Source organism: Lithobates pipiens, unplaced genomic scaffold (assembly GCF_037356315.1).
Source record: "Lithobates pipiens isolate NorthernLeopardFrog02 unplaced genomic scaffold, aLitPip1_a1.2 Scaffold_35, whole genome shotgun sequence".
NCBI lineage: Eukaryota > Metazoa > Chordata > Amphibia > Anura > Ranidae > Lithobates > Lithobates pipiens.
Window position 1 is genome coordinate 8,823,330 of NW_027507811.1, and position 27,637 is coordinate 8,850,966.

A 27,637-nucleotide genomic window follows, 5' to 3' on the forward strand; every position below is an offset into this window, starting at 1 on the left:
CACACATATGTACGTGATCACCTGCACACCTATGTACATGATCATTTGCGTACATATGTCCGTGATCACACAAACCAATTATTATACACTTAACGTAATTTTTTTTACCAAAAACATGTAGCAGAATACATTTTGGCTTAAATTTATGACAAAATTTGATTTTATTGGATTTCTTTTAAAATAGAAAAAAGAAAATATTGTTTTTTTTTCCAAATTTCCGCTTTTTTGCACTTATATCGCAAAAAATAAAAAACGGAGTCGTGAATAAATAACACCAAAATAAAGCTCTATTTGTGCGAACAAAATGATAAAAATTTCATTTGGGTACAGTGTAGCACGACCGCGCAATTGTCATTGAAAGCGCTAGAGCGCTGAAAGCTGAAAATTGGGCTGGGAAGGAAGGGGGTGATAGTGCCCCGGTATTGTAGTGGTTAATGATGGGGGTCATCTCCACTCCCAGCATGGCGGGGAGAGAAACATACACTATATTGTCAAAAGTATTGGGATGCCTGCCTTTACACACACATTAACTTTATTGGCATCCCAGTCTTCATCCATAGGGTTCAATATTGAGTTGGCCCCACCCTTTGCAGGTTCAACTCTTCTGGGAAGGCTGTCCAGAAGGTTTAGGAGTGTGTCTAGGGCAGTGTTTCTCAATTCCAGTGCTCAAGGCACCCCAAAAGGTCATGTTTTCAGGCTCTCCATTATTTTGCACAGGTGATTTGATCAGTTTCACTACCTTAGTAATTACCACAGCCGTTTCATCTGAGAGAAATCCTGAAAACATGACCTGTTGGGGGGCCTTGAGGACTGGACTTGAGAAACACTGGTCTACAGGAATGTTTGACCATTCTTCCAGAAATGCATTTGTGAGGTCAGGCACTGATGTTGGAAGAGATGGCCTGGCTCGCAGTCCCCATTATAATTCATCCCAAAGCTGTTCTATTGGGTTGAGGTCAGCACTGTGCAAGCCAGTCAAGTTCTTCCACCCCAAACTCGCTCATCCATATCTTTATGGACCTTGATTTGTGCACTGGTCCAAACCATTTGGTGGAGGGGGGGGATTATGGTGAGGGGGTTGTTTTTCAGGGGGGTTGGGCTTGGCCCCTTAGTTCCGGGAAGGGAACTCTTACAAATGCGCTTCTGGAAGAATAGTCAAACATACTCATAGACACACTCCTGCCATTAAAGTGCATGTGCGTGTAAACTAAGGCGGGTGTCCCAATACTTTTGGTAATATAGTGTATATGAGACAAAACAGACAGAAACATTGTTAGATTGTAAAGGCTTTATTGGTAAAGTTATGTACACGATCCCACCATTGCTGCGAATTTCCATTACGATGTTTGAATGTTATATAACCTCTGAAGACCAAGCTTGCTGTATTTGCGATATTCATGGCCCGTAATGGGCGGTACGGGATGTTGGCGATAGCTCTATCGTTTTCTACTCGCAAATAATTAAATAATAACATAAAAATGGCGGAAAGATATTTTCTAGGCCACCAATTGACCAAAGACGAGGACTAAGGTGATCTGGAGGAACGAGTACGGGAAGTTCATGGTAAACATACACAAAGACCTCATCTGGGTTATAGTCCACCAATGCCTCCCCACAAGTGAGTTCCAGCACCGTAGAGGCTTGGTGGCAAGATCCAAATGTTGCAGAGATACAGTATTTCACAAAAGTAAGTACACCCCTCACATTTGTGTAAAGCAGGAGGTGTTACTGCTGGTTGGGTCCCTCTAGGATTCTGGGACGCCCCCTCCTTCTTTCTCCTAAAGGGACCCAACCAGCAGTGACACCCCCTCCTTCTCTCTCCTAGAGGGACCCAACCGGCAGTGACGCCCCTTCCTCCTCTCTCCTAGAGGGACCCAACCGGCAGTGACACCCCCTCCTCCTCTCTCCTAGAGGGACCCAACCGGCAGTGACACCCCCTCCTCCTCTCTCCTAGAGGGACCCAACCGGCAGTGACACCTCCTCCTTCTCTCTCCTAGAGGGACCCAACCGGCAGTGACACCCCCTCCTCCTCTCTCCTAGAGGGACCCAACCGGCAGTGACACCCCCTCCTTCTCTCTCCTAGAGGGACCCAACCGGCAGTGACACCCCCTCCTCCTCTCTCCTAGAGGGACCCAACCGGCAGTAACACCCCCTCCTTCTCTCTCCTTGAGGGACCCAACCGGCAGTGACGCCCCCTCCTTCTCTCTCCTAGAGGGACCCAACCGGCAGTGACACCCCCTCCTTCTCTCTCCTAGAGGGACCCAACCGGCAGTGACACCCCCTCCTTCTCTCTCCTAGAGGGACCCAACCGGCAGTGACACCCCCTCCTTCTCTCTCCTAGGAGGGACCCAACCAGCAGTAACACCCCCTCCTTCTCTCTCATAGAGGGACCCAACCGGCAGTAACACCGCCTCCTTCTCTCTCCTAGAGGGACCCAACCGGCAGTGACACCTTCTCCTTCTCTCTCCTAGAGGGACCCAACCGGCAGTGACGCCCACTCCTTCTCTCTCCTAGAGGGACCCAACCGGCAGTAACACCCCCTCCTTCTCTCTCCTAGAGGGACCCAACCAGCAGTGACACCCCCTCCTTCTCTCTCCTAGAGGGACCCAACCGGCAGTGACACCCCCTCCTTCTCTCTCCTAGAGGGACCCAACCGGCAGTGACACCCCCTCCTTCTCTCTCCTAGAGGGACCCAACCGGCAGTGATGCCCCCTCCTTCTCTCTCCTAGAGGGACCCAACCAGCAGTGACACCCCCTCCTTCTCTCTCCTAGAGGGACCCAACCGGCAGTAACACCCCCTCCTTCTCTCTCCTAGAGGGACCCAACCAGCAGTGACTCCCCCTCCTTCTCTCTCCTAGAGGGACCCAACCGGCAGTGACGCCCCCTCCTCCTCTCTCCTAGAGGGACCCAACCAGCAGTGACTCCCCTCCTTCTCTCTCCTAGAGGGACCCAACCAGCAGTGACACCCCCTCCTCCTCTCTCCTAGAGGGACCAAACCGGCAGTGACACCCCCTCCTTCTCTCTCCTAGCAAAGGAAGCCAGACTTTGAAGTCTTCAGTGATCTCTGATTTCTTATAAAGAGTTTCTTCCATGATAAAGATCGGAGGAGCGCTCAGCCACGTGCTTTCTGAGGTGTAGATCAAGGTGAGCTTCTTCCCGGTGTGAGATCTCTGATGTACAGCAAAATATGATCCATATAGAAGACATTTCCCGCACTCAGGACACTAATACACCTCGAGGGTTGTGTTGGTTCTCTGATGTTTGGTAAGACAAGACTTCCATTAAAGACATTTCCCGCACTCAGAGCAGAAAAATGGTTTTCCCCTCGAGTGAGATTTCCGATGGTTGATAGGTTCTGATTTCCGTGGCCAACATTTCCCTCACTATGGGCAGGAAAACAGTCTTTTTCCGCCTGTGGGTTGTCTGATGTTCAACAAGATTGCCCTTCCGTGAAAAACATTTCCCACATTGAGGACAGGGATACGGCTTCTCCCCCGTGTGCATTCTCTGATGTTCTTGAAGATAGAACAACCGTGCAAAACATTTCCCGCACTCAAGGCAGGAATACGGCTTCTCACCCGTGTGCAATCTCCGATGTTTGGAAAGATCGGACTTCTGCGCAAAACATTTCCCGCACTCAGAGCATGGATATGGCTTCTCCCCCGTGTGCGATCTTTGATGTCTACCAAGGCTGTAACTGTCCGAAAAGCATTTCCCACACTCAGGGCAGGAAAACGGCTTCTCGCCCGTATGAGATCTGTAATGTACTTCCAGTTTTGCCTTACGAAGAAAAATCTTCCCGCATTCAGGGCAGGGATGTGACTTGCTTCCTGTGTGAGGACTCTGATGTCTGACGAGTTCTGCCTTATGAAGAAGAAATTTACCGCACTCAGAATGGGAATGAAGCTCCTTACCCGTGTGTGATCTCTCATGAACAGAGAAAATTTGCTCGGAGCTAAAACTTTCCCCAAATTGAAGAAAGAAAAGTTTCTTCACCTCCTGAATCCCAGCACCATCCCCCACAGTACGAGGTTGCTCAGAGTCGGAGGGACTCCATGGTCTATCCACACTGTGAAGTCCACCATCCATAGTGGAGATCATTGTCTTTTCTCCTCCACAATCTCCTGTGATGTCCTCATCTTCCATTCTACAACCTGGAGATAAAGTGAGACGATCCTTTGAGGGTTTCTCCATGGCGTGTCCTGGAAAAATATAAAAACATCATCAATAGATATGAGAGGGTTAGTTCACTTCCATCAAGATCCCATCTGGATCAGGTAGATATGAGTGAGGAGATGTTCTCTGTGGAGGTCCCAACCAGCCGGGACTTTTCCCCCCTCTTCAGTCCTTTGGTCCTCCTCCCAGATCACTTCTACATTTACACAGCCTTGTTAGAAGAGCAGGAACCAATGGGGGCTGGGAGGTCCATGCTCTTCACACACCCACAAGCCTAGGCTTTACATCCCAGTAAGACTGGTAGTAGAGTTTTATGGTAACATTTAGTTATCTTAAGTCTTTAGTCTTTAAGTCTTCTGGAAGAAGAGGAAGCAATCTGTGTTATCATATCTGTGCTACTGTAACTAGGAGTGACCCACAACCTAATACTGCCAGCTGAACCGCAAATAGGGTATCAGTACAGGGAGGGGACCATTATCAACCTATTATTGGCTGATGTCACTCAGCTCCCGCCCTACTCTGGACCAATCAGTGAGCAGTAACAGAGCAGAGATAAGAGAAGAATATATGATGGGTCACCTGTGCTGATCTCTGTAGGAGTGTCCTCCTCTATGAATGTCCTCGTCATTCCAGCCTCCTCCGTATATTGCTGATCATCCCATACAAACTCCTCCTCCACTTGACACTCAGTTTTTATGTTCATCAGATCTTCACCCTAAACCAACAGAACGGCAGAAAATAACATCTGTAACATAGAAGTATTTATGATGTGAGATCACATAGAAAATATCATCTTGTAGAGTCCACACATCATCTCCACATGTCAGAGTGTTCAATCACTTTATGTTCCCGACCCTCAACTCCACCTACCTGATGATGGTGGGGGATGGTGTGACCTTCCTGTGTGGAATACAGAGGACGGGGACATCTCTCTGGTGGGTTCCTGTTATTAGGTGGCTCCATTATAATGTCCTTGTAGAGATCATTAGGTCCTTCAAAAAGCTCCTTTATCACACCATACTCCGCATCCTCCTCTTCATACTCTTCTTTAACAACGATATTACAATCCCTGAGGTTTCCACTCTGAATATATAATAAAATATTTATTATAACAAACATGATTGTGTATAAATCATAACTACCAATAATTGTTCCTCATCTACCTGATCATGTTTTGTGTAGTTGTGATCTTCCTGTGTGGAATCCAAGGAATACAGAGGACGGGGACATCTCTCTGGTGGGATTTTGGAGCTGGATGACTCCACCATGGTGTCCTGGTACAGATCTTTGTGTTCTTTTAGAAGCCTCTCCATCATTCCATCCTCATCATCCTCCTCTTTTATCTCTTCTTTCATCTCAACTTTAGGATCTCTCAGGTTTCCACTCTGAATATATAATAAAAATGACATCAATGGTAACAATGCAGATAATGTACAGATCCTAATGATACTATCAGTGATTGTTCCTCATCTACCTGATGATGGTGGGGGATGGTGTGGCCTTCCTGTGTGGAATCCCGGGAATACAGAGGACGGGGACATCTCTCTGGTGGGTTCCCATTACTGGATCCATCTGTAGGAAACACACACACTGACTGAATACATTGTTTCTATGTGTTTATCAGATGATGGGGGATGGGTGGAGCCTCCGTACTGCTCTCTCCTTTACAATAAAGTCTCCTCTTACCCGGTGATGTGAGGGGCGGCTGATTGTCCATCATGACGTCCTTGTAGAGATCCTTGTGTCCTTCTAAATACTCCCACTCCTCCATGGAGAAATAGACAGTGACATCCTGACACCTTATAGGAACCTGACACACACAATGATACAGTCACCATCCAGACACATCCCTTGTCTGTTACTGGATAATGTCCCAGAATTCCCAGAATCCTCCTCACCTCTCCTGTCAGCAGCTCCATCATCTTCTTGGTGACTTCTAGAATCTTCTCCATGTTGTGTCTCTCGGGTTTTAGGGAGTCACATGGAGGCACTGTGATGGTCATATGATCACCTGACTTCACAAGAGGAAATCTCTGTATTGGAGAACCAATAGGAACATCATGTTAGAATCCCAGAATCCTCCTCACCTCTCCGGTCAGGTCCGTGTTTTATTAATAGAGATAAGAGTGATGTCATGTGACCTCCCAGAATCCTCCTCACCTCTCCGGTCAGGTCTGTGTTTTATTAATAGAGATAAGAGTGATGTCATGTGACCTCCCAGAATCCTCCTCACCTCTCCAGTCAGGTCTGTGTTTTATTAATAGAGATAAGAGTGATGTCATGTGACCTCCCAGAATCCTCCTCACCTCTCCAGTCAGGTCTGTGTTTTATTAATAGAGATAAGAGTGATGTCATGTGACCTCCCAGAATCCTCCTCACCTCTCCAGTCAGGTCTGTGTTTTATTAATAGAGATAAGAGTGATGTCATCTGACCTCCCAGAATCCTCCTCACCTCTCCAGTCAGGTCTGTGTTTTATTAATAGAGATAAGAGTGATGTCATGTGACCTCCCAGAATCCTCCTCACCTCTCCAGTCAGGTCTGTGTTTTATTAATAGAGATAAGAGTGATGTCATGTGACCTCCCAGAATCCTCCTCACCTCTCCGGTCAGGTCTGTGTTTTATTAATAGAGATAAGAGTGATGTCATGTGACCTCCCAGAATCCTCCTCACCTCTCCGGTCAGGTCTGTGTTTTATTAATAGAGATAAGAGTGATGTCATGTGACCTCCCAGAATCCTCCTCACCTCTCCGGTCAGGTCTGTGTTTTATTAATAGAGATAAGAGTGATGTCATGTGACCTCCCAGAATCCTCCTCACCTCTCCGGTCAGCAGGTAGATGATCTCCAGGGTGAGGTTTAGTATCTTCTCAGTCATGTGACTCCGGTCCTCCTCCATCTTCATTGGTGCCGTCATCTATGAAGGTTTCCCTGTAGAGAGATAACATTGATAACAGAGAACTATCTGGACTGGATTTATAATAATAGGATGAGGATATCAGGAGGTAATATGAAGGTCAATATGTATTAAAGAACTATGGCCCCCAGTGAGATTATATTTTATCTGGACTGTTTAGTATCTTCTATAATTCTTGGGGTCCAGGAGACTCTTAAACCTTTTGCCTCCTGGATGATAAATTCCATTTTCTATGGTGGGTGTGTTTTGTTTCTGGACTTGTTCTGTTCTGTTTTAGGCCTGCAGACAAGGTGCCATAGATAGGATCTTCTGCCTTCTAGAACGGTTATGCTCTGAGGCATTGTTGTGAGGTCAGAATTTAGTTTGAGTGTGATGTCATAGGATTCTCTGACTCTGGATGGAGGGACAACGGGAGAAAAAACTGTAAGGCCAGTGTGATGTCATAGGATGTTCTGACTCCAGAAGGAGGGACATTGGGAGGAGAGGGGAGTGTGATGTCATAGGATTTTCTGACTCTGGATGGAGGGACATTGGGAGGAGGAGCTGTGAGGTCTGTGTGATGTCATAGGATATATAGACTCTGGATGGAGGGACATTGGGGAGGAGGAGCTTTGAGGTCACTGTGATGTCATAGAATTCTCATAAACATCAAGGAGGTCCACAGCGTCCAAACGCATTTAAATTTAGCCAAACCCGCGTTTAAACAGGAAACCCAGGGCAGTCTGGCTCATCACGAGTCCTGAAAATTTCTGAATATTAAATTCCTGTCGGTATTAAAGCTGTGTTTTCCACCTGCCGCTGGCTTTTAATAATAGGGCACTTACCTGTCCTGGAGTCCAAGCGATGTAGGGTTTCCGGCAGCTGTCAGGTGCATGGCGCCAACTCATCGGGTAAGGGAAGTTGGCAATGTAGCCTTACGGCTTCACGCTGGGAACCCTACTGCGCATGCACGAGGCTCCGCTCCTCTCTTCTACTGGCCAGGCGGCAGGGGAAGGAGAAGAGAGCTGAACAGCGACGTCATGGCCCGCGGCCCGAACTCCCGGAAGTGGGAACAGGATCCCTGTGAAAGACAGGGATCTGCTCCACCCTCACCGAAAGGTGCCAAATGTGGCACCAGAGGGGGGGAGGAGACAAATCAGCGGAAGTTCCACTTTTGGGTGGAACTCCGCTTTAATGAACAACATCTGCTATATGACAGGGGCTGGGGGTACTGGGCGTTAATATAAAATAAGATTTTATTACCTCCTCTGCTGCCACTTCGAGTAATGTCTCCGCTCTACTTCCTCCCGACTCGCCTCTCACCCGGAACTTCCTATTTATACCTGACATCACTTCCTGTCTTCCATAGAGACTTCCTGTCTGGCTCAAAGTGAGATCACCACCTTGTGGAGCTCAGAGGAACTGCAGCCCCTGAGAGACGTCTTGTAAAGTGAACACGTCCTTGTGCTGTGTGTGTATGTACTGTATATCCTTATAGAAGGGGTCATCTCCACTCCCACCATGGGGGGGGGGGGGGATAGAGAAACATACACTATATTGCCAAAAGTATTGTGACACCTGCCTTTACACACACATGACCTTGAATGGCATCCCAGTTTTAGTCGGTAGGGTTCAGCATTGAGTTGGCCCACCCTTTGCAGCTATAACAGCTTCAACGCTTCTGGGAAAGCCACCCACAAGGTTTAGGAGTGTGTCTATGGGAATGTTTGACCATTCTTCCAGATGAGCATTTGTAAGATCAGGCAGGGATGTTGGACGAGAAGGCCTGGCTCACAGTCTCCTCTTTAATTCATCCCAAAAGTGTTCTATTGGGTTGAGGTCAGTCAAGTTCCCCCACCCCAAACCTGCTCATCCATGTCTTTATGGACTTTGCTTTGTACACTGGTGTGCAGTCATGTTAGAACAGGAAGGTTCCGTCCCCAAACTGTTCCCACAAAGTTGGGAGCATGAAATTTGTCCAAAAAGTCTTGGTATGCTGACGCCTTAAGAGTTCCCTGGAACTAAAGGGCCAAGCCCAACCCTTGAAAAACAACCCCCCACACCATAATCTCCCCTCCACCAAATGATTTAGACCAGAACACAAAGCAAGGTCCATAAAGACTTGAATGAGCGAGTTTGGGGTGGGAGATCTTGACTGGCCTGCACAGAGTCCTGACGTCAACCTGATAGAACACCTTTGGCATCAATTAGAGCGGGGACTGTGATCCAGGCCTTCTTGTCCAACATCAGTGCCTGACCTCACAAATGCGCTTCTGGAAGAATGGTCAAACATTCCCAAAGACACGCTCCTAAACCTTGTGGACGGCCTTCCCAGAAGAGTTGAAGCTGTTGTAGCTGCAAATGGTGGAGCCACCTCAATATTGAACCCTACAGACCAAGACTGGGATGCCATTAAAGTTCATGTGCGTGTAAAGGCAGCTGTCCCAATACTTTTGGAAATGTAGTGTATATGAGACAAAACAAACAGAAACATTGTTAGATTGGCTTTATTGGTAAAGTTATGTACACGATCCCACCATTGCTGCGAATTTCCATTACGATGTTTGAATGTTGTATGACCTCTGAGGACCAAGCTTGCTGTATTTGCGATATTCATGACCCGTAATGGGCGGTACGGGATGTTTGCGATAGTTCTATCGTTTTCTACTCGCAAATAATTAAATAATAACATAAAAATTGCAGAAGATATTTTATAGGCCTCTGATTGATCAAAGACAAGGACTACCCTGATCTGGAGGAACGAGTACGGGAAGTTCATGGTAAACATACACAAAACGTGCCCCTGGACGTCATTTTTGACGAAACGCGTAGGGGGGGGACAGACGTGCTGACGTCACCATCTCCCTCGTGTCCCGCAGGGAGATGGTGATTTCCAGCAAGGTAGAGGCCTGGTGGCAAGAGCCAAATGTCCCGCGATGAGACTACATTAAAAGTGATTTTGGAACTCCTTTGCACAGAAGGTTGGCAGAGAGAAGACATTCTAATGAAGAGGGATTGTGGTCTTAAAAAGTCTAACCAGGAACATGGATTTTATGGTGGCTTTACTTGTCCCACCTCACAAGAGCAAATTGTTTCATGGATAATAAATAATTGTATAAAATAATAATTTTACTGTTGTTTTTATATTAATTGTTTTGACTCAATAAAACCTCAGAAATATCTACCGCCCGTGTCATCTCCATGTCCTCCTTGGAAGGTTCTTCTGAAGATCGGGAGAAATCAAACTACACTTCTAGAGGGACCCAACCGGCAGTGACACCCCCTCCTCCTCTCTCCTAGAGGGACCCAACCAGCAGTGACACCCCCTCCTTCTCTCTCCTAGAGGGACCCAACCAGCAGTGACACCTCCTCCTCCTCTCTCCTAGAGGGACCCAACCGGCAGTGACACCCCCTCCTCCTCTCTCCTAGAGGGACCCAACCGGCAGTGACGCCCCCTCCTTCTCTCTCCTAGAGGGACCCAACCGGCAGTGACACCCCCTACTTCTCTCTCCTAGAGGGACCCAACCGGCAGTGACACCCCCTCCTTCTCTCTCCTAGAGGGACCCAACCGGCAGTGACACCCCCTCCTTCTCTCTCCTAGAGGGACCCAACCGGCAGTGACACCCCCTCCTTCTCTCTCCTAGAGGGACCCAACCGGCAGTGACACCCCCTCCTTCTCTCTCCTAGAGGAACCCAACCGGCAGTGACACCCCCTCCTTCTCTCTACTAGAGAGACCCAACCAGCAGTGACACCCCCTACTTCTCTCTCCTAGAGGGACCCAACCGGCAGTGACACCCCCTCCTTCTCTCTCCTAGAGGGACCCAACCGGCAGTGACACCCCCTCCTTCTCTCTCCTAGAGGGACCCAACTGGCAGTGACACCCCCTCCTTCTCTCTCCTAGAGAGACCCAACCAGCAGTGACACCCCCTCCTTCTCTCTCCTAGAGGGACCCAACCAGCAGTGACACCCCCTCCTTCTCTCTCCTAGAGGGACCCACCCGGCAGTGACACCCCCTCCTTCTCTCTCCTAGAGAGACCCAACCAGCAGTGACACCCCCTCCTTCTCTCTCCTAGAGGGACCCAACCGGCAGTGACACCCCCTCCTCCTCTCTCCTAGAGGGACCCAACCGGCAGTGACACCCCCTCCTTCTCTCTCCTAGAGGGACCCAACCGGCAGTGACACCCCCTCCTTCTCTCTCCTAGAGAGACCCAACCGGCAGTGACACCCCCTCCTTCTCTCTCCTAGAGGGACCCAACCGGCAGTGACACCCCCTCCTCCTCTCTCCTAGAGGGACCCAACCAGCAGTGACACCCCCTCCTTCTCTCTCCTAGAGGGACCCAACCGGCAGTGACACCCCCTCCTTCTCTCTCCTAGAGGGACCCAACCGGCAGTGACACCCCCTCCTTCTCTCTCCTAGAGGGACCCAACAAGCAGTGACGCCCCCTCCTTCTCTCTCCTAGAGGGACCCAACCAGCAGTGACACCGCCTCCTTCTCTCTCCTAGAGGGACCCAACCAGCCGTGACACCGCCTCCTGCTCTCTCCTAGAGGGACCCAACCGGCAGTGACACCCCCCTCCTTCTCTCTCCTAGAGGGACCCAACCGGCAGTGACACCCCCTCCTTCTCTCTCCTAGAGGGACCCGACCGGCAGTGACACCCCCTCCTTCTCTCTCCTAGAGGGACCCGACCGGCAGTGACACCCCCTCCTTCTCTCTCCTAGAGGGACCCAACCGGCAGTGACACCCCCTCCTTCTCTCTCCTAGAGGGACCCAACCAGCAGTGACACCCCCTCCTTCTCTCTCCTAGAGGGACCCAACCAGCAGTGACACCCCCTCCTTCTCTCTCCTAGAGGGACCCAACCGGCAGTGACACCTCCTCCTTCTCTCTCCTAGAGAGACCCAACCAGCAGTGACACCCCCTCCTCCTCTCTCCTAGAGGGACCCAACCAGCAGTGACACCCCCTCCTTCTCTCTCCTAGAGGGACCCAACCGGCAGTGACACCCCCTCCTTCTCTCTCCTAGAGGGACCCAACCAGCAGTGACACCCCCTCCTTCTCTCTCCTAGAGGGACCCAACCGGCAGTGACACCCCCTCCTTCTCTCTCCTAGAGGGACCCAACTGGCAGTGACACCTCCTCCTTCTCTCTCCTAGAGAGACCCAACCAGCAGTGACACCCCCTCCTCCTCTCTCCTAGAGGGACCCAACCAGCAGTGACACCCCCTCCTTCTCTCTCCTAGAGGGACCCAACCGGCAGCGACACCTCCTCCTTCTCTCTTCTAGAGGGATCCAACCGGCAGTGACACCCCCTCCTCCTCTCTCCTAGAGGGACCCAACCGGCAGTGACACCCCCTCCTTCTCTCTCCTAGAGGGACCCAACCGGCAGTGACATCCCCTCCTTCTCTCTCCTAGAGGGACCCAACCAGCCGTGACACCGCCTCCTGCTCTCTCCTAGAGGGACCCAACCGGCAGTGACACCCCCTCCTTCTCTCTCCTAGAGGGACCCAACCGGCAGTGACACCCCCTCCTTCTCTCTCCTAGAGGGACCCGACCGGCAGTGACACCCCCTCCTTCTCTCTCCTAGAGGGACCCGACCGGCAGTGACACCCCCTCCTTCTCTCTCCTAGAGGGACCCAACCGGCAGTGACACCCCCTCCTTCTCTCTCCTAGAGGGACCCAACCAGCAGTGACACCCCCTCCTTCTCTCTCCTAGAGGGACCCAACCAGCAGTGACACCCCCTCCTTCTCTCTCCTAGAGGAACCCAACCAGCAGTGTCACCCCCTGCTTCTCTCTCCTAGAGGGACCCAACCAGCAGTGACACCCCCTCCTTCTCTCTCCTAGAGGGACCCAACCGGCAGTGACACCCCCATCCTTCTCTCTCCTAGAGGAACCCAACCAGCAGTGACACCCCCTCCTTCTCTCTCCTAGAGGGACCCAACCGGCAGTGACACCCCCTCCTTCTCTCTCCTAGAGGGACCCAACCGGCAGTGACACCCCCTCCTTCTCTCTCCTAGAGGAACCCAACCGGCAGTGACACCTCCTCCTTCTCTCTCCTAGAGGGACCCAACCAGCAGTGACTCCCCCTCCTTCTCTCTCCTAGAGGGACCCAACCGGCAGTGACACCCCCTCCTTCTCTCTCCTAGAGGGACCCAACCGGCAGTGACACCCCCTCCTTCTCTCTCCTAGAGGGACCCAACCGGCAGTGACACCTCCTCCTTCTCTCTCCTAGAGGGACCCAACCGGCAGTGACTCCCCCTCCTTCTCTCTCCTAGAGGGACCCAACCGGCAGTGACTCCCCCTCCTTCTCTCTCCTAGAGGGACCCAACCGGCAGTGACACCCCCTCCTTCTCTCTCCTAGAGGGACCCAACCAGCAGTGACACCCCCTCCTTCTCTCTCCTAAAGGGACCCAACCGGCAGTGACACCCCCTCCTTCTCTCTCCTAGAGGGACCCAACCAGCAGTGACACCCCCTCCTTCTCTCTCCTAGAGGGACCCAACCGGCAGTGACACCCCCTCCTTCTCTCTCCTAGAGGAACCCAACCGGCAGTGACACCCCCTCCTTCTCTCTCCTAGAGGGACCCAACCGGCAGTGACACCCCCTCCTTCTCTCTCCTAGAGGGACCCAACCGGCAGTGACACCCCCTCCTTCTCTCTCCTAGAGGGACCCAACCGGCAGTGACACCCCCTCCTTCTCTCTCCTAGAGGGACCCAACCGGCAGTGACACCCCCTCCTTCTCTCTCCTAGAGGAACCCAACCGGCAGTGACACCCCCTCCTTCTCTCTCCTAGAGGGACCCAACCGGCAGTGACACCCCCTCCTTCTCTCTCCTAGAGGGACCCAACCAGCAGTGACACCCCCTCCTTCTCTCTCCTAGAGGGACCCAACCGGCAGTGACACCCCCTCCTTCTCTCTCCTAGAGGAACCCAACCGGCAGTGACATCTCCTCCTTCTCTCTCCTAGAGAGACCCAACCGGCAGTGACACCCCCTCCTTCTCTCTCCTAGAGGAACCCAACCGGCAGTGACATCTCCTCCTTCTCTCTCCTAGAGAGACCCAACCGGCAGTGACACCCCCTCCTTCTCTCTCCTAGAGGGACCCAACCGGCAGTGACACCCCCTCCTTCTCTCTCCTAGAGGGACCCAACCAGCAGTGACGCCCCCTCCTTCTCTCTCCTAGAGGGACCCAACCAGCAGTGACGCCCCCTCCTCCTCTCTCCTAGAGGGAAACAACCAGCAGTGACACCCCCTCCTTCTCTCTCCTAGAGGGACCCAACCGGCAGTGACACCCCCTCCTTCTCTCTCCTAGCAGAGTAATCCAGACAGAACTTTGAGGTCTTTAGTGATCTCTGGTTTCCTTATAAAGAGTTTCTTCCATGATAAAGATCAGAGGAGCGCTCAGCCACGTGTTTTCTGAGGTGTAGATCAAGGTGAGCTTCTTCCCAGTGTGAGATCTCTGATGTACGGCAACCTATGATCCATATAGAAGACATTTCCCACACTCAGGACAATAATACACCTCGAGGGTTGTGTGGGTTTTCTGATGTTTGGGAAGACTTCTGTGGAAAAATCTTTCTGTGCTCAGGGCAGGGTTGCACTTTCTCCTATGTGAGTTTGTTGATGCCTGAAAAGTTCTGAATTTCCATGGATAACGTTTCCCACACTCAGGACCAGAAAAAAGCTTTTCTCGAATGGGGCATTTCCCCCACTCAGAGCAGAAATACGGCTTCTCCTCTGAGTGAAATTTCCGATGTCTGAAAAGTTCTGATTTCCGGGGCCAACACTTCCTGCACTAAGGGCAGGTAAACAGTTTTCTGCCGCCTGTGGCAAACCTGATGTTCGGTAAGATTGCACTTCCGTGAAAAGCATTTTCCACACTGAGGACAGGAATACGGCTTCTCCCCCGTGTGTAATTTCTGATGCCTGTAAAGGTGGGACATCCGTGAAAAACATTTCCCGCACTCAGGGCAGGAATACGGCTTCTCTCCTGTGTGGGACCTCTGATGTATAACAAGGTCTGTTTTCCGCGAATAACATTTTCCACACTTGGGGCAGGAATACGGCTTCTCACCCGTGTGCGATCTCTGATGTCTGGAAAGACTGGCCTTATCTGAAAAACATTTCATGCATTCAGAGCAGGAATACGGTTTCTCACCCGTGTGCACTCTCTGGTGTTTGGTAAGGCAGGACTTCTGTGGAAACAGTTTCCCGCACTCAAGGCAGGAAAATGGCATCTCCCCTGTGTGAGATCTTTGATGTATAACAAGTTCTGATTTCCGTAGATAACATTTCCCGCACTCTGGGCATTCATACGGCTTTTCGCCCGTGTGAGATCTGTAATGTGTGTCCAGTTTTGATTTACCGAGGAAACATTTCCCGCACTCAGGGCAGGAATATGACTTTTCTCCTGTGTGGGATCTGTAATGTCTGATGAGTTCTGATCTATTAAGAAAAAATTTCCCGCACTCGGAGCAGGAATAAAGCTTCTCACCCGTGTGACACATCTGATGTATAAAAAGACTCAGTTCAGAGCTAAAACCTTCCCCACATTTACGACAGGGAAATATCTTCTCTCCTTGAGTTTCGTCACCATCCCTCACAGTACGAGGTTGCTGTCTTTTCTCCTCCACAATCTCCTGTGATGTCCTCATCTTCCATTCTACAACCTGGAGATAAAGTGAGACGATCCTTTGAGGGTTTCTCCATGGCGTGTCCTGGAAAAATAGAAAAACATCATCAATAGATATGAGAGGGTTAGTTCACTTCCATCAAGATCCCATCTGGATCAGGTAGATATGAGTGAGGAGATGTTCTCTGTGGAGGTCCCAACCAAACGGGACTTTTCCCCCCTCTTCAGTCAAAGGTTCTTTGGTCCTCCCAGATCACTTCTACATTTACACAGCCTTGTCAGAAGAGCAGGAACCAATGGGGACTGGGAGGTCCATGCTCTTCACACAACCACAAGACTAGGTTTTAGATCTCAAAAAGACTGGTAATAGAGTTTTATGGTAACATTTAGCGATAAGTCTGTTGTAAGAAGAGGAACCAACCGAAGAAAGTCTCAATCTGTGTTATCATATCTGTGCTACTGTAACTAGGAGTGACCCACAACCTAATACTGCCAGCTGAACCACAAATAGGGTATCAGTACAGGGAGGGGACCGTCATCAACCTATTATTGGCTGATATCACTCAGCTCCCACCCTACTTTGGACCAATCAGTGAGCAGAAACAGAGCAGAGATAAGAGAAGAATATATGATGGGTCACCTGTGCTGATCTCTGTAGGAGTGTCCTCCTCTATGAATGTCCTCGTCATTCCAGCCTCCTCCGTATATTGCTGATCATCCCTCACATACGTCTCTTCTACTTCACCCTCAACTTTCATGTTCATCAGATCTTCACCCTAAACCAACAGAATGGCAGAAAATAACATCTGTAACATAGAAGTATTTATGATGTGAAATCACATACAAAATATCATCTTGTAGAGTCCACACATCATCTCCACATGTCAGAGTGTTCAATCACTTTATGTTCCCGACCCTCAACTCCACCTACCTGATGATGGTGGGGGATGGTGTGACCTCCCTGTGTGGAATCCCGGGAATACAGAGGACGGGGACATCTCTCTGGTGGGTTCCTGGTATTAGGAAACTCCAGTATGATGTCCTTGTAGAGATCCTTGTGTCCTTCAGAAAACTGCTCCATTACATCGTACTCCTCATCCTCCGCTTCATACTCCTCTTTCACAACAATATTATAATCCCTGAGGTTTCCACTCTAAACATATAATAAAACATTTTTTATAAGAAAGATGATTATGTATAAATCATAACGACCAATAATTGTTCCTCATCTACCTGATGATGGTGGGGGATGGTGTGACCTTCCTGTGTGGAATCCCGGGAATACAGAGGACGGGGACATCTCTCTGGTGGGTTCCCATTACTGGATCCATCTGTAGGAAACACACACACTGACTGAATACATTGTTTCTATGTGTTTATCAGATGATGGGGGATGGGTGGAGCCTCCGTACTGCTCTCTCCTTTACAATAAAGTCTCCTCTTACCCGGTGATGTGAGGGGCGGCTGATTGTCCATCATGACGTCCTTGTAGAGATCCTTGTGTCCTTCTAAATACTCCCACTCCTCCATGGAGAAATAGACAGTGACATCCTGACACCTTATAGGAACCTGACACACACAATGATACAGTCACCATCCAGACACATCCCTTGTCTGTTACTGGATAATGTCCCACAATTCCCAGAATCCTCCTCACCTCTCCTGTCAGCAGCTCCATCATCTTCTTGGTGACTTCTAGAATCTTCTCCATGTTGTGTCTCTCAGGTTTTAGGGAGTCACATGGAGGCACTGTGATGGTCATATGATCACCGGACTTCACAAGAGGAAATCTCTGTATTGGGGAACCAATAGGAAGATCATGTTAGAATCCCAGAATCCTCCTCACCTCTCCGGTCAGGTCTGTGTTTTATTAATAGAGATAAGAGTGATGTCATGTGACCTCCCAGAATCCTCCTCACCTCTCCGGTCAGGTCTGTGTTTTATTAATAGAGATAAGAGTGATGTCATGTGACCTCCCAGAATCCTCCTCACCTCTCCGGTCAGGTCTGTGTTTTATTAATAGAGATAAGAGTGATGTCATGTGACCTCCCAGAATCCTCCTCACCTCTCCGGTCAGGCCTGTGTTTTATTAATAGAGATAAGAGTGATGTCATGTGACCTCCCAGAATCCTCCTCACCTCTCCGGTCAGCAGGTAGATGATCTCCAGGGTGAGGTTTAGTATCCTCTCAGTCATGTGACTCAGATCTTCCTCCAGCCTCATTTGTGCCGTCATCTATGAAGGTTTCCCTGTAAATGGATAACAGAGAATTATCTGGATTGGTTTTACAATAATAGGATGAGGCTATCAGGAAGTAATATGAAGGTCTGTAAGGATTTAGGAACTATGGCCCCCAGTGGGAACATTTTTAATTTGGACTGTTTAATATGTTGGGTGTACTTTTGTTTATGGCCTTGATTAGTTTAGTTTTCAAAATTCAGACAAAGAATGATGAATAGGATCTTCTGCCTTTTAAAATTGTTTTGCTGCTGTAGGTTCAGTATAGACTCAGTGTGATGGCAATGGGTATGCTAACGCTGGATGGAGGGACATTGGGAGGAGCAGCTGTGAAGTCAATGCAAGGTCAGTGTGATGTCATAGTACGTGCTGACTCTGGATGGAGGGACACTGGGAGGAGGAGCTGTGAGGTCAATGCAAGGTCAGTGTGATGTCATAGTATGTGCTGACTCTGGATGGAGGGACACTGGGAGGAGGAACTGTGAAGTCAATGCAAGGTCAGGGTGATGTCATAGTACGTGCTGACTCTGGATGGAGGGACACTGCGAGGAGGAGCTGTGAGGTCAATGCAAGGTCCGCGTGATGTCATAGTATGTTCTGACTCTGGATGGAGGGACACTGGAAAGAGGAGCTTTGGGAGGCTATGTATGGGTGCTCCTGTGTGAACCAAACTATTGCTCCTGGGTGGATTGCAGCTCCCCTAAACTGTTAAGGGAACTTTGAGCTTTAGCGTTTATCTGGCTACCCCAGAGAGTTTTCTGATTACATTTTAGGATGAAAATCTCAGACTAGGATAATGATGTAATAGTTTCCATTTGGAAGGGGTCATATATGTGCAAGAAGGCAGAAGGTCCATGAGTAGAGGTAGGTGTAACTTTATTTTTTTATCACATGGGGGACAAAAAGTTCCCTATGTCATCCTATTTTGGAATAACAGGTTCCCTTTAATGAGACCTCAGGGGTCTTCTAGATAATTTTTGATTTGACAGATTTGGCTACCTTTGATTTCAGTGGAGTTCAGATTTGGCATTTGAACTCGAAGTTAGTGGAACGGCACTCGAAATGAACCCAGGGCTCGACCTTAGTCGTGAGAAAGGGTCTTTTCACTCTCAAAGCATTGGGTTCTTTCTTGTCCTCTCCCGTTACCCAGGGCCCAGCTCTTTTCTATTCCTCTTTTCTGGGTACTACATACTTCCACGTACCCTTGCTATATTATAATTGATGTTAATGGGTACAAAAAGAAAATAAGATCTTATTACCTCCTCTGCTGCCAGTTTCAGCAATGTCTACTCTCCACTTCCTCCCGATTCAACACTCACCAGAACCTCCTATTTATACCTGACGTCACTTCCTGTCTGTAGCTGAAATCACTTCCTGTCTGTACCTTTCATCACTTCCTGTGTTCCATAGAGACTTCCTGTCTGGGCAGAAGTGAGATCACCACCCTGTGAAGCTCAGAGGAACTGCAGCTTTGAGAAACGTCTCGTAGTGTGAACACGGCCTTGTGCGGTGTGTGTATGTACTGTATATCCTTATAGATGGGGTCACCTCCACTCCCACGAGGGGGTAGAAATATGTTAACAGAGGGATTTTAATACCTTTGATATTGCAGCAAAAGTGATTATGGAATTTTGTCATAATCATCCTCAAATTTTTCACGTTCAACAGTATTTATGAAGAGTTTTTAATACAGAAGGCAAAAGAGGTACGTCTGGAAACAATGGTATATACATGGTCACAAAATGATCACAAATACAAGGGTCACCAAAGTTACAAACACATATCAATGATCCATTGGACAACCAACTCATAGCTCCATATGAATTTTTGAGGAAACGGGAGTGACCAGAACTCACATCTTTGGGCTATATAGCAAGGATGATACCAATATACGTGTAGCCCCCTGTTCCTAAAATTGGGGCTATAGTGTAAATTTTGTTTTTGGTTGAGCAGTAAAAAGCTCAGATTTGATTGTATATTTGGTTCTGTTCCAAACTTGACAGTTGTGCATTTCACACTGTTGCCAGTAGGTGTCACTGGTACTATAAGGTAAGTGTGAGAATTACAACTAGGTTGAGCTTATTACGGATATTCTTTTTCCAGAAACAGCCCAGTAGGAGGTTCCTGGCCGCTGTGCATTCTGGGAAGGGGTATTTAATGGACAGAGGTGCTCTAGTCATTCATTACCTCGGGGCCCTCAGTGCTGCTGCATATTCTGCAAGTAGGCCCAGAAGCCTGTCTGGGGCCTACTAATCCTGAAGTTGTCCTTGGCTGTGTGGAAGAAGCCAAGCCAAGCTGAGGAGATCCAGGGGAGAACCCTTTCTGGAGAGAGCCAGGATGAAGGCTGGTCTCCCAGGAGGGTCTGGTGACCCGTTTGGAGGACGCACCTGTATCTAAACTACCCTTACAGTTATGACCGGGTCGGCTTAAAGGTTCTGGTACTGTCAAGCTGTTCTAAAATCTAAACAAGGTAACTAGCTCCTGTCTGCTAAGTCTGCGAGAGAGACCTATCCAAGAGTTCTACTGGCTGCTAAGTCTATGAGAGAGACCTATCCAAGAGTTCTACTGGCTGCTAAGTCTATGAGAGAGACCTATCCAAGATTTCTACTGGCTTCTAAGTCTATGAGAGAGACCTATCCAAGAGTTCTACTGGCTGCTAAGTCTATGAGAGAGACCTATCCAAGAGTTCTGCTGGCTGCTAAGTCTATGAGAGAGACCTATCCAAGAGTTCTACTGGCTGCTAAGTCTGTGAGAGAGACCTATCCAAGAGTTCTACTGGCTGCTAAGTCTGTGAGAGAGACCTATCCAAGAGTTTTACTGGCTGCTAAGTCTATGAGAGAGACCTATCCAAGAGTTCTACTGGCTGCTAAGTCTATGAGAGAGACCTATCCAAGAGTTCTACTGGCTGCTAAGTCTGTGAGAGAGACCTATCCAAGAGTTCTACTGGCTGCTAAGTCTGTGAGAGAGACCTATCCAAGAGTTTTACTGGCTGCTAAGTCTATGAGAGAGACCTATCCAAGAGTTCTGCTGGCTGCTAAGTCTATGAGAGAGACCTATCCAAGAGTTCTACTGGCTGCTATGTCTGTGAGAGAGACCTATCCAAGAGATCTGCTGGCTGCTAAGTCTATGAGAGAGACCTATCCAAGAGTTCTACTGGCTGCTAAGTCTATGAGAGAGACCTATCCAAGAGTTCTACTGGCTGCTAAGTCTATGAGAGAGACCTATCCAAGAGTTCTACTGGCTGCTAAGTCTGCGAGAGAGACCTATCCAAGAGTTCTACTGGCTGCTAACTCTGTGAGAGAGACCTATCCAAGAGTTCTACTGGCTGCTAAGTCTGTGAGAGAGACCTATCCAAGAGTTCTGCTGGCTGCTAAGTCTATGAGAGAGACCTATCCAAGAGATCTGCTGGCTGCTAAGTCTATGAGAGAGACCTATCCAAGAGTTCTACTGGCTGCTAAGTCTATGAGAGAGACCTATCCAAGAGTTCTGCTGGCTGCTAAGTCTATGAGAGAGACCTATCCAAGAGATCTGCTGGCTGCAATGTCTATGAGAGAGACCTATCCAAGAGTTCTACTGGCTACTAAGTCTATGAGAGAGACCTATCCAAGAGTTCTACTGGCTGCTAAGTCTATGAGAGAGACCTATCCAAGAGTTCTACTGGCTGCTAAGTCTGTGAGAGAGACCTATCCAAGAGTTCTACTGGCTGCTAAGTCTGTGAGAGAGACCTATCCAAGAGTTCTACTGGCTGCTAAGTCTGTGAGAGAGACCTATCCAAGAGTTCTACTGGCTGCTAAGTCTGTGAGAGAGACCTATCCAAGATTTCTACTGGCTGCTAAGTCTATGAGAGAGACCTATCCAAGAGTTCTGCTGGCTGCAATGTCTATGAGAGAGGCTTGTCCAGACAATCTACCGGTTCCTAGATCTGTGCGAGAGACTTACCCAGGTATTCAAGATTTGCTAAAAGAAAGCTGTTTGTTATCCTTTGGATTCAAGGAGTCTGTAAGTGATCTGCTAAAAGGGTATATGAAAACTCCCTTAACCCTTTTTCCTACAACCTTTCTCAAGTTCTCATGAAAGCTTTGAAAATATACCTAAAGTGACTGGCGTCTAAATTCTCTTCAACTGCCCATTATAGCCATGGACTCAGCCTTGGAGTGAATGTAAGCTCGCTCCCTGTATCTGGAGGTACTTCTTTGCTCCCAGTAGACCCAGGGGGGGGGGGGCGCTACATACGTATTATTAGGCTTGTGCAATTCGTTTCGAAACGAATCGAAATTCGGCCGAATTTTGCATCTTTCAGACATTCGGATGCATCCGAATGTCCGAATAAAAAAATAACAAATTACAACGAATACGAAAGAAATATAACGAATGAATTCGAATGAATTCGACATGAATTTTCGAATGTGGTTGAAATAATGTCGAATCATGTTGAAATAATTTCGAATGCATTCGAAATTATTTCAACATGATTCGACATTATTTCAACTGCATTCAAAATGATTTCAACATGATTCAACATTATTTCAACCGCATTTGAAAATATTTTGTGACCCGACTTTACTGCCATGTATCTCAGGGTCACTTGGTGCTAGACACTTCAAATTTGGATATGTTGTAGTGCTAGTATTATTGTGTTTGCATACCAAATTTGGGGTTTCTAGCTATAAGTGACCCCGAGATATGTGGCCCCAAAATCGGGTCGCAAAATGTTATTAGTTATTAGAGCAGAGAATAACATTTTGTGACCCAATTTTGGGGCCACATATCTCGGGGTCACTTATAGCTAGATACCCCAAATTTGGTATACAAACACAATAGTACTAGCACTACAACATATCCAAATTTGGAGTTTCTAGCACTAAGTGACCCCAAGATACATGGCCCTAAATTCGGGTCACAAAATATTTTCGAATGTGGTTGAAATAATGTCGAATCATGTTGAAATAATTTCGAATTCGGTAGAAATATTTTCGAATGCGGTTGAAATATTTTGGAATGTGGCCGATTTTTCGAATTCGGTAGAAAACTAAACGAAAATCCGAAAACGAATTTAAGGAAGTTAACGAATATAACTAAACGAAATTAATGAATTAACGAATTAAAACGAAACGAAACTAAACAAATTTTTTCCTTTTGCACATGTCTACGTATTATCCCTTATGGTATATGGAATTAAAAGTACAATAGAGGTTTGGAAAAAGACCAAAAAAATAAGTATGCATAATATAATTTCTGGGGTGCTCCAGAAAGTAGGAAATACTCAAAAAGAAACATAAGCGAAGAAAGAGAAAATGAAAGATGAGGACAACAGACCAGGAAGAAATCGGAGACGGTGAAAGAAAAGAAAATAGTAAAGAAAGGTGATGTAAGGGAGGGCCAAATAATTCCCAGCCAACGTTTAAACAAAATTTTGAAAAATTTCCCAAGGGTATCTGAGGGAATGGCCCACAATTCTCCATTGAACGTGGTCCCATTGAAACCGAGAAAGACCTTAAGCCCTTGTACACACGGTCAGAGATTCCGACAACCAAATCCATCGGATTTTGTCCGAAACTGTTGCATACACACGGTCGGACAAAGTTGTCGTTCAGAACGTGATGGCGTTCGTTCGTTACGACGGGACTACGTTCAGGCTAGTAGCCAATAGCTTTGGTCTAGGAATTTGATCTGAGCATGCGTGGCACTTTGTCCGATCGGAATTCTCTACACATGATCGGACTATGTCCGATCGGAGCATGTAGTCGGAAAATTTTATCGACAAGTTGGAAAACTTGCTCCGTCGGATACTCCGACGGAAACAGTCCGATGGAGACCACACACGGTCGGATTATCCGACAACACGGTCCGATCGGACACCTTTCCGTCGGAATGTCCGACCGTGTGTACAAGGGCTAAGACAAATTCAGCACTGGGAACTTTCAGAGAGATCTATAATTTGCTTGATGGCAACAAAGGTAAATGTAATCAATTTTGCCCGCTGACCTTGGGACATTTTGGGGAGGTTTATTTGAAAATCCTTACGTAAGTTGCAGCCCAAAACTGTGTATATCAGAGTATAATCTACGAACTTTGGGACACGTCCGCCATATATAACATGCCTTCCAGTCCACAGGAACGTAAATGTAAAGGGTGGATATTGGGCATAAATTTAGCAAGTTGAGAAGAGCTAAGGTAATTAGCCTCTGATGTTTCTCTATTTGGCACTGCTTAGAAGAAACTTGCTTAACAAAACCAACATACTGCCCAGAAAACCTTTCCATGTAGACTTTCAAGCCCTGTGATGCTCCCATTCTTCAAAAGAAGGTTCTGACTCTGTTGAAAATAGCAACATAGGACCCCCCCCCCCCCCACCTTTACTGTTCTCATCAGATGTACCCCGCAGTAAGCAGACCACCTTCAGATACTCCAATACAGACTGGTTGAGGAATCCTCTATTCTCTTTCAGCATGTCCCATCTCTGGTATATGGATGCAAGAAACCCAAGTAGGGGGGGCCGGGGTCGCTCCTGATCCCCAGGATGTGGTGATGAAGGATTAGCCATGCCTAAGGGGGAGGATACAGCAGAGGATCCCAGCACTGGCAGGTAGCTGGCATCCAAGGTGCAAGGCAACTATATGGAAGTGGCCATCAACTACATGTTTGAAGCCCCATAATGGTTGCAGCATTACAGCTATGGCTGCCCAAATCGACCCAACATCTTTTTTTTTTTATATATATATAAATGGGTTTAGGTTTTAGTTTTAGGTTTTCAACATGGAAACAGAAAGTATGTGGGGGAAAGCAGACAGGCAACCAATTTGAATAGGTTACAGAAAAACTTCTGAGGTACATACATTAGTGGATACAGAAAACATAAAGTGCAAATAAATCAGCTATGTGTACAGTAGTGGATCAGCCAATCACAGCGGTTAATATGATGGGGGTGTACTTCCTCAGCCACTGCATTTAGAGGGAGAGATAGGGAACAAAAGGTAGGAGAAATGGAGGGACGAGAGAGGTGATCAAGCTCGGGCAAGCCTAAAGATGCCAACACCGGTGCTACAATACAGGAAGATCAAAGCAAAAAAGGTGACAATAATCTATCCTCAAAGAGACTTGTAACCTGGGCCTTGTTTGGTGAAGGAGGAATGAAGAGGAGGCTTACTTTGAGCAGGTAAAACCAGGGAGTCCCAATGTGTTCTCAGTGTGTCCCAATCTGCTCCCAGCCTTGTATTCTCAGTGTGTCCCAGCCTGCTCCCAGCCTTGTGTTCCCAGTATGTCCCAACCTCCTTCCAGCCTTGTGTTCCCAGTATGTCCCAACCTCCTTCCAGCCTTGTGTTCCCAGTATGTCCCAACCTCCTTCCAGCCTTGTGTTCCCAGTATGTCCCAACCTCCTTCCAGCCTTGTGTTCCCAGTATGTCCCAACCTCCTTCCAGCCTTGTGTTCCCAGTGTGTTCCAACCTCCTTCCAGCCTTGTGTTCCCAGTATGTCCCAACCTCCTTCCAGCCTTGTGTTCCCAGTGTGTTCCAACCTCCTTCCAGCCTTGTGTTCCCAGTATGTCCCAACCTCCTTCCAGCCTTGTGTTCCCAGTATGTCCCAACCTCCTTCCAGCCTTGTGTTCCCAGTGTGTTCCAACCTCCTTCCAGCCTTGTGTTCCCAGTATGTCCCAACCTCCTTCCAGCCTTGTGTTCCCAGTGTGTTCCAACCTCCTTCCAGCCTTGTGTTCCCAGTGTGTCCCAGCCTGCTTCCAGCCTTGTGTTTTGAATGTGCCCTAACCTCCTTCCAGTCTTGTGTTCCCAGTGTGTCCCTGCCTTGTGTTCCCAGTGTGTCCCAGCCTGCTTCCATTCTTGTGTTCCTGGTGTGTCCCAGTCTCCTTCCAGTCTTCTTTTCTGAGTGTGTTCCATCCTCCTTCCAGTCTTGTGTTCTGAGTGAGTCCTAGCCTCCTTCCAGCCCTGTTTTCCCAGTGTGTCCCAGCCTTGTGTTCTCATGGTGTCCCAGCCTGCTTCCATCCTTGTGATCCCATTGTGTCCCAACCTGCTTCCCAGCCTTGTGATCCCAGTGTGTCCCAACCTGCTCCCAGCCTTGTGTTCCCAGTGGTGTGTCCCAATCTGCTCCCATCCTTGTGATCCCATTGTGTCCCAACCTGCTCCCAGCCTTGTGTTCCCAGTGGTGTGTCCCAATATGCTCCCATCCTTGTGATCCCATTGTGTCCCAACCTGCTCCGAGCCTTGTGTTCCCAGTGTGTCCTAGCCTCCTTCCAATCTTTTATTCCCATTGTGTCTCAGCCTGCTTCCATATTTGTGTTCCCTGAGTCCCTAGCCTTGTGATCCCAGTGTATTGCAGCCTACTTCCAGTCTTGTGTTCCCAGTGTGTCTCAGCCTGCTCCCATCCTTGTGCTCCCAGTGTGTCCCAGCCTGCTCCCATCCTTGTGCTCCCAGTGTGTCCAGCCTGCCCCTAGACTTGTGTTGCTAAGTCACTATTCTTCTGTTGTCACTCCATGAACTTTCTTCTCCTCCTTGTCTTACTTTGCACCTCCATTTGTTATCCATTTCTCTGCACCAATGTGTTTACTCTGTGAGTTCAAATCTATCTCATTATCAGCACCTGTGCACTCTCAGTCTTTTTATTCTTGTTTGTCTCCCCCATGTAATCCTATGTTCTCTTGCTATTTCTCCTGTGTAACCTGCTGCATTGTGAGTCCAGTGGCCCAGCACTGCATGGAAATATTCCCCTGCTCTCAGGTAAGTCGGAGGACAACAACCGGGATGTCACTTGCAGCACAAAATCTCCACCTCTTGAAGACCCGGTGGAACCTTAGAACCTTAGACTTGGAACCATTGCCATTGTGCTCTTGCTGGGTGTTCAGTGCGCTCCTGTTCCTTTAAGGGGGCTTGGGCAGTCTCCAGGCCCACCTGTCCCACATCTGTCCATTCCATGCATGTGCTTCCACTGTGGAGACACTTATAAATTTGTAGTGTTAGGACTGCAAGCAACACAGGGTGCTATGGCGAGGCCTTGTAGCTTTCACATGCCTTTGCAAATGTCTCAGGTAAGTCGGAGGACAACAACCGGGATGTCACTTGCAGCACAAAATCTTCACCTCTTGAAGACCTGGAGGAACCTTAGAACCTTAGACTTGGAACCTGATGGAAGTGGTTTCCCACGTCGTAACAGACAATAATAAAAAAGTGATCAAATAAATAAGTAAATATCATATGAATCGCTTGGGTTCACATGACCAGCCGATGAAAACGTTATCATAATAGTATCAGTATTAGCCCTTGTACACACGGTCAGACATTCCGACCACAAAATCCGCCTGATTTTTTTCCCGACGGATTTTGTCCGAAACTGGTGTTGCATACACGTGGTCAGACAAAGTTGTCGGAAAATCCGATCGTTCGGAACGTGATGGCGTTCGTTCGGAACGTGATGGCGTTCGTTCGGAACGTGATGGCGTTAGTTCGTTCCAACGGGGCTACGTTCAGGCTAGTAGCCAATAGCTTTGGTCTCGTAATTTGATCTGAGCATGCGTGGCACTTTGTCCAATCGGAATTCTCTACAAACGCTCGGACACAGTCCGATCTGATCATGTTGTCGGAAAATTTTATATCCAGTTCAAACTTTGTTGGTTGGACATTCCAATGGAAAAAGTCTGATGGAGCCCACACGCGGTCGGATTATCCAACAACACGGTCCGATCGGACATTTTCCGTCGGAATGTCCGAC

The 27,637-nt window shown here is 48.3% G+C and overlaps 3 protein-coding genes across 4 annotated transcripts in view; 1 reads left to right on the forward strand and 2 right to left on the reverse strand.

The window, feature by feature from the left end:
• The window catches only part of LOC143956097 (uncharacterized), a 215,775-nt gene that overhangs the window by 141,751 nt on the left and 46,387 nt on the right, over positions 1 to 27,637 (forward strand). The gene's annotated exons all lie outside the window — the stretch shown is intronic.
• On the reverse strand, positions 1,271 to 16,819 carry LOC143955681 (uncharacterized). Of its 2 annotated transcripts, XM_077465792.1 has the most exons (8): positions 8,332 to 8,473; positions 6,994 to 7,103; positions 5,863 to 6,209; positions 5,651 to 5,748; positions 5,340 to 5,561; positions 5,047 to 5,259; positions 4,756 to 4,891; positions 1,271 to 4,202 (listed from the first exon to the last, which is right to left on the reverse strand). In XM_077465792.1, exons 3-8 carry the CDS (start codon positions 5,945 to 5,947, stop codon positions 3,301 to 3,303), a joined length of 1,656 nt encoding a protein of 551 aa, XP_077321918.1. In that variant the 5' UTR covers positions 5,948 to 6,209; positions 6,994 to 7,103; positions 8,332 to 8,473; the 3' UTR covers positions 1,271 to 3,300. The 2 variants fall into 2 exon arrangements, with proteins under 2 accessions (XP_077321918.1, XP_077321917.1); XM_077465791.1 differs by lacking the exons at positions 5,863 to 6,209; positions 6,994 to 7,103; positions 8,332 to 8,473 and adding exons at positions 16,330 to 16,465; positions 16,621 to 16,819.
• LOC143955375 (uncharacterized) lies at positions 10,212 to 15,711 on the reverse strand. Its single transcript, XM_077465436.1, has one exon. It carries the CDS (start codon positions 15,709 to 15,711, stop codon positions 14,770 to 14,772), a length of 942 nt encoding a protein of 313 aa, XP_077321562.1. The 3' UTR covers positions 10,212 to 14,769.

Coding starts and splice junctions, on each gene's coding strand:
- LOC143955681 (XM_077465791.1), bottom strand. CDS start 16,770: ATGGAGCAGTTTTCTGAAGGACACAAGGATCTCTACAAGGACATCATA. Junction 5,749..16,329: donor TCCTACAGAGATCAGCACAG/GTGACCCATCAT, acceptor TGTTTCCTACAG/ATGGATCCAGTAATGGGAAC. Junction 5,260..5,339: donor ACTACACAAAACATGATCAG/GTAGATGAGGAA, acceptor TTATATATTCAG/AGTGGAAACCTCAGGGATTG.
- LOC143955375 (XM_077465436.1), bottom strand. CDS start 15,711: ATGAGGACATCACAGGAGATTGTGGAGGAGAAAAGACAGCAACCTCGT.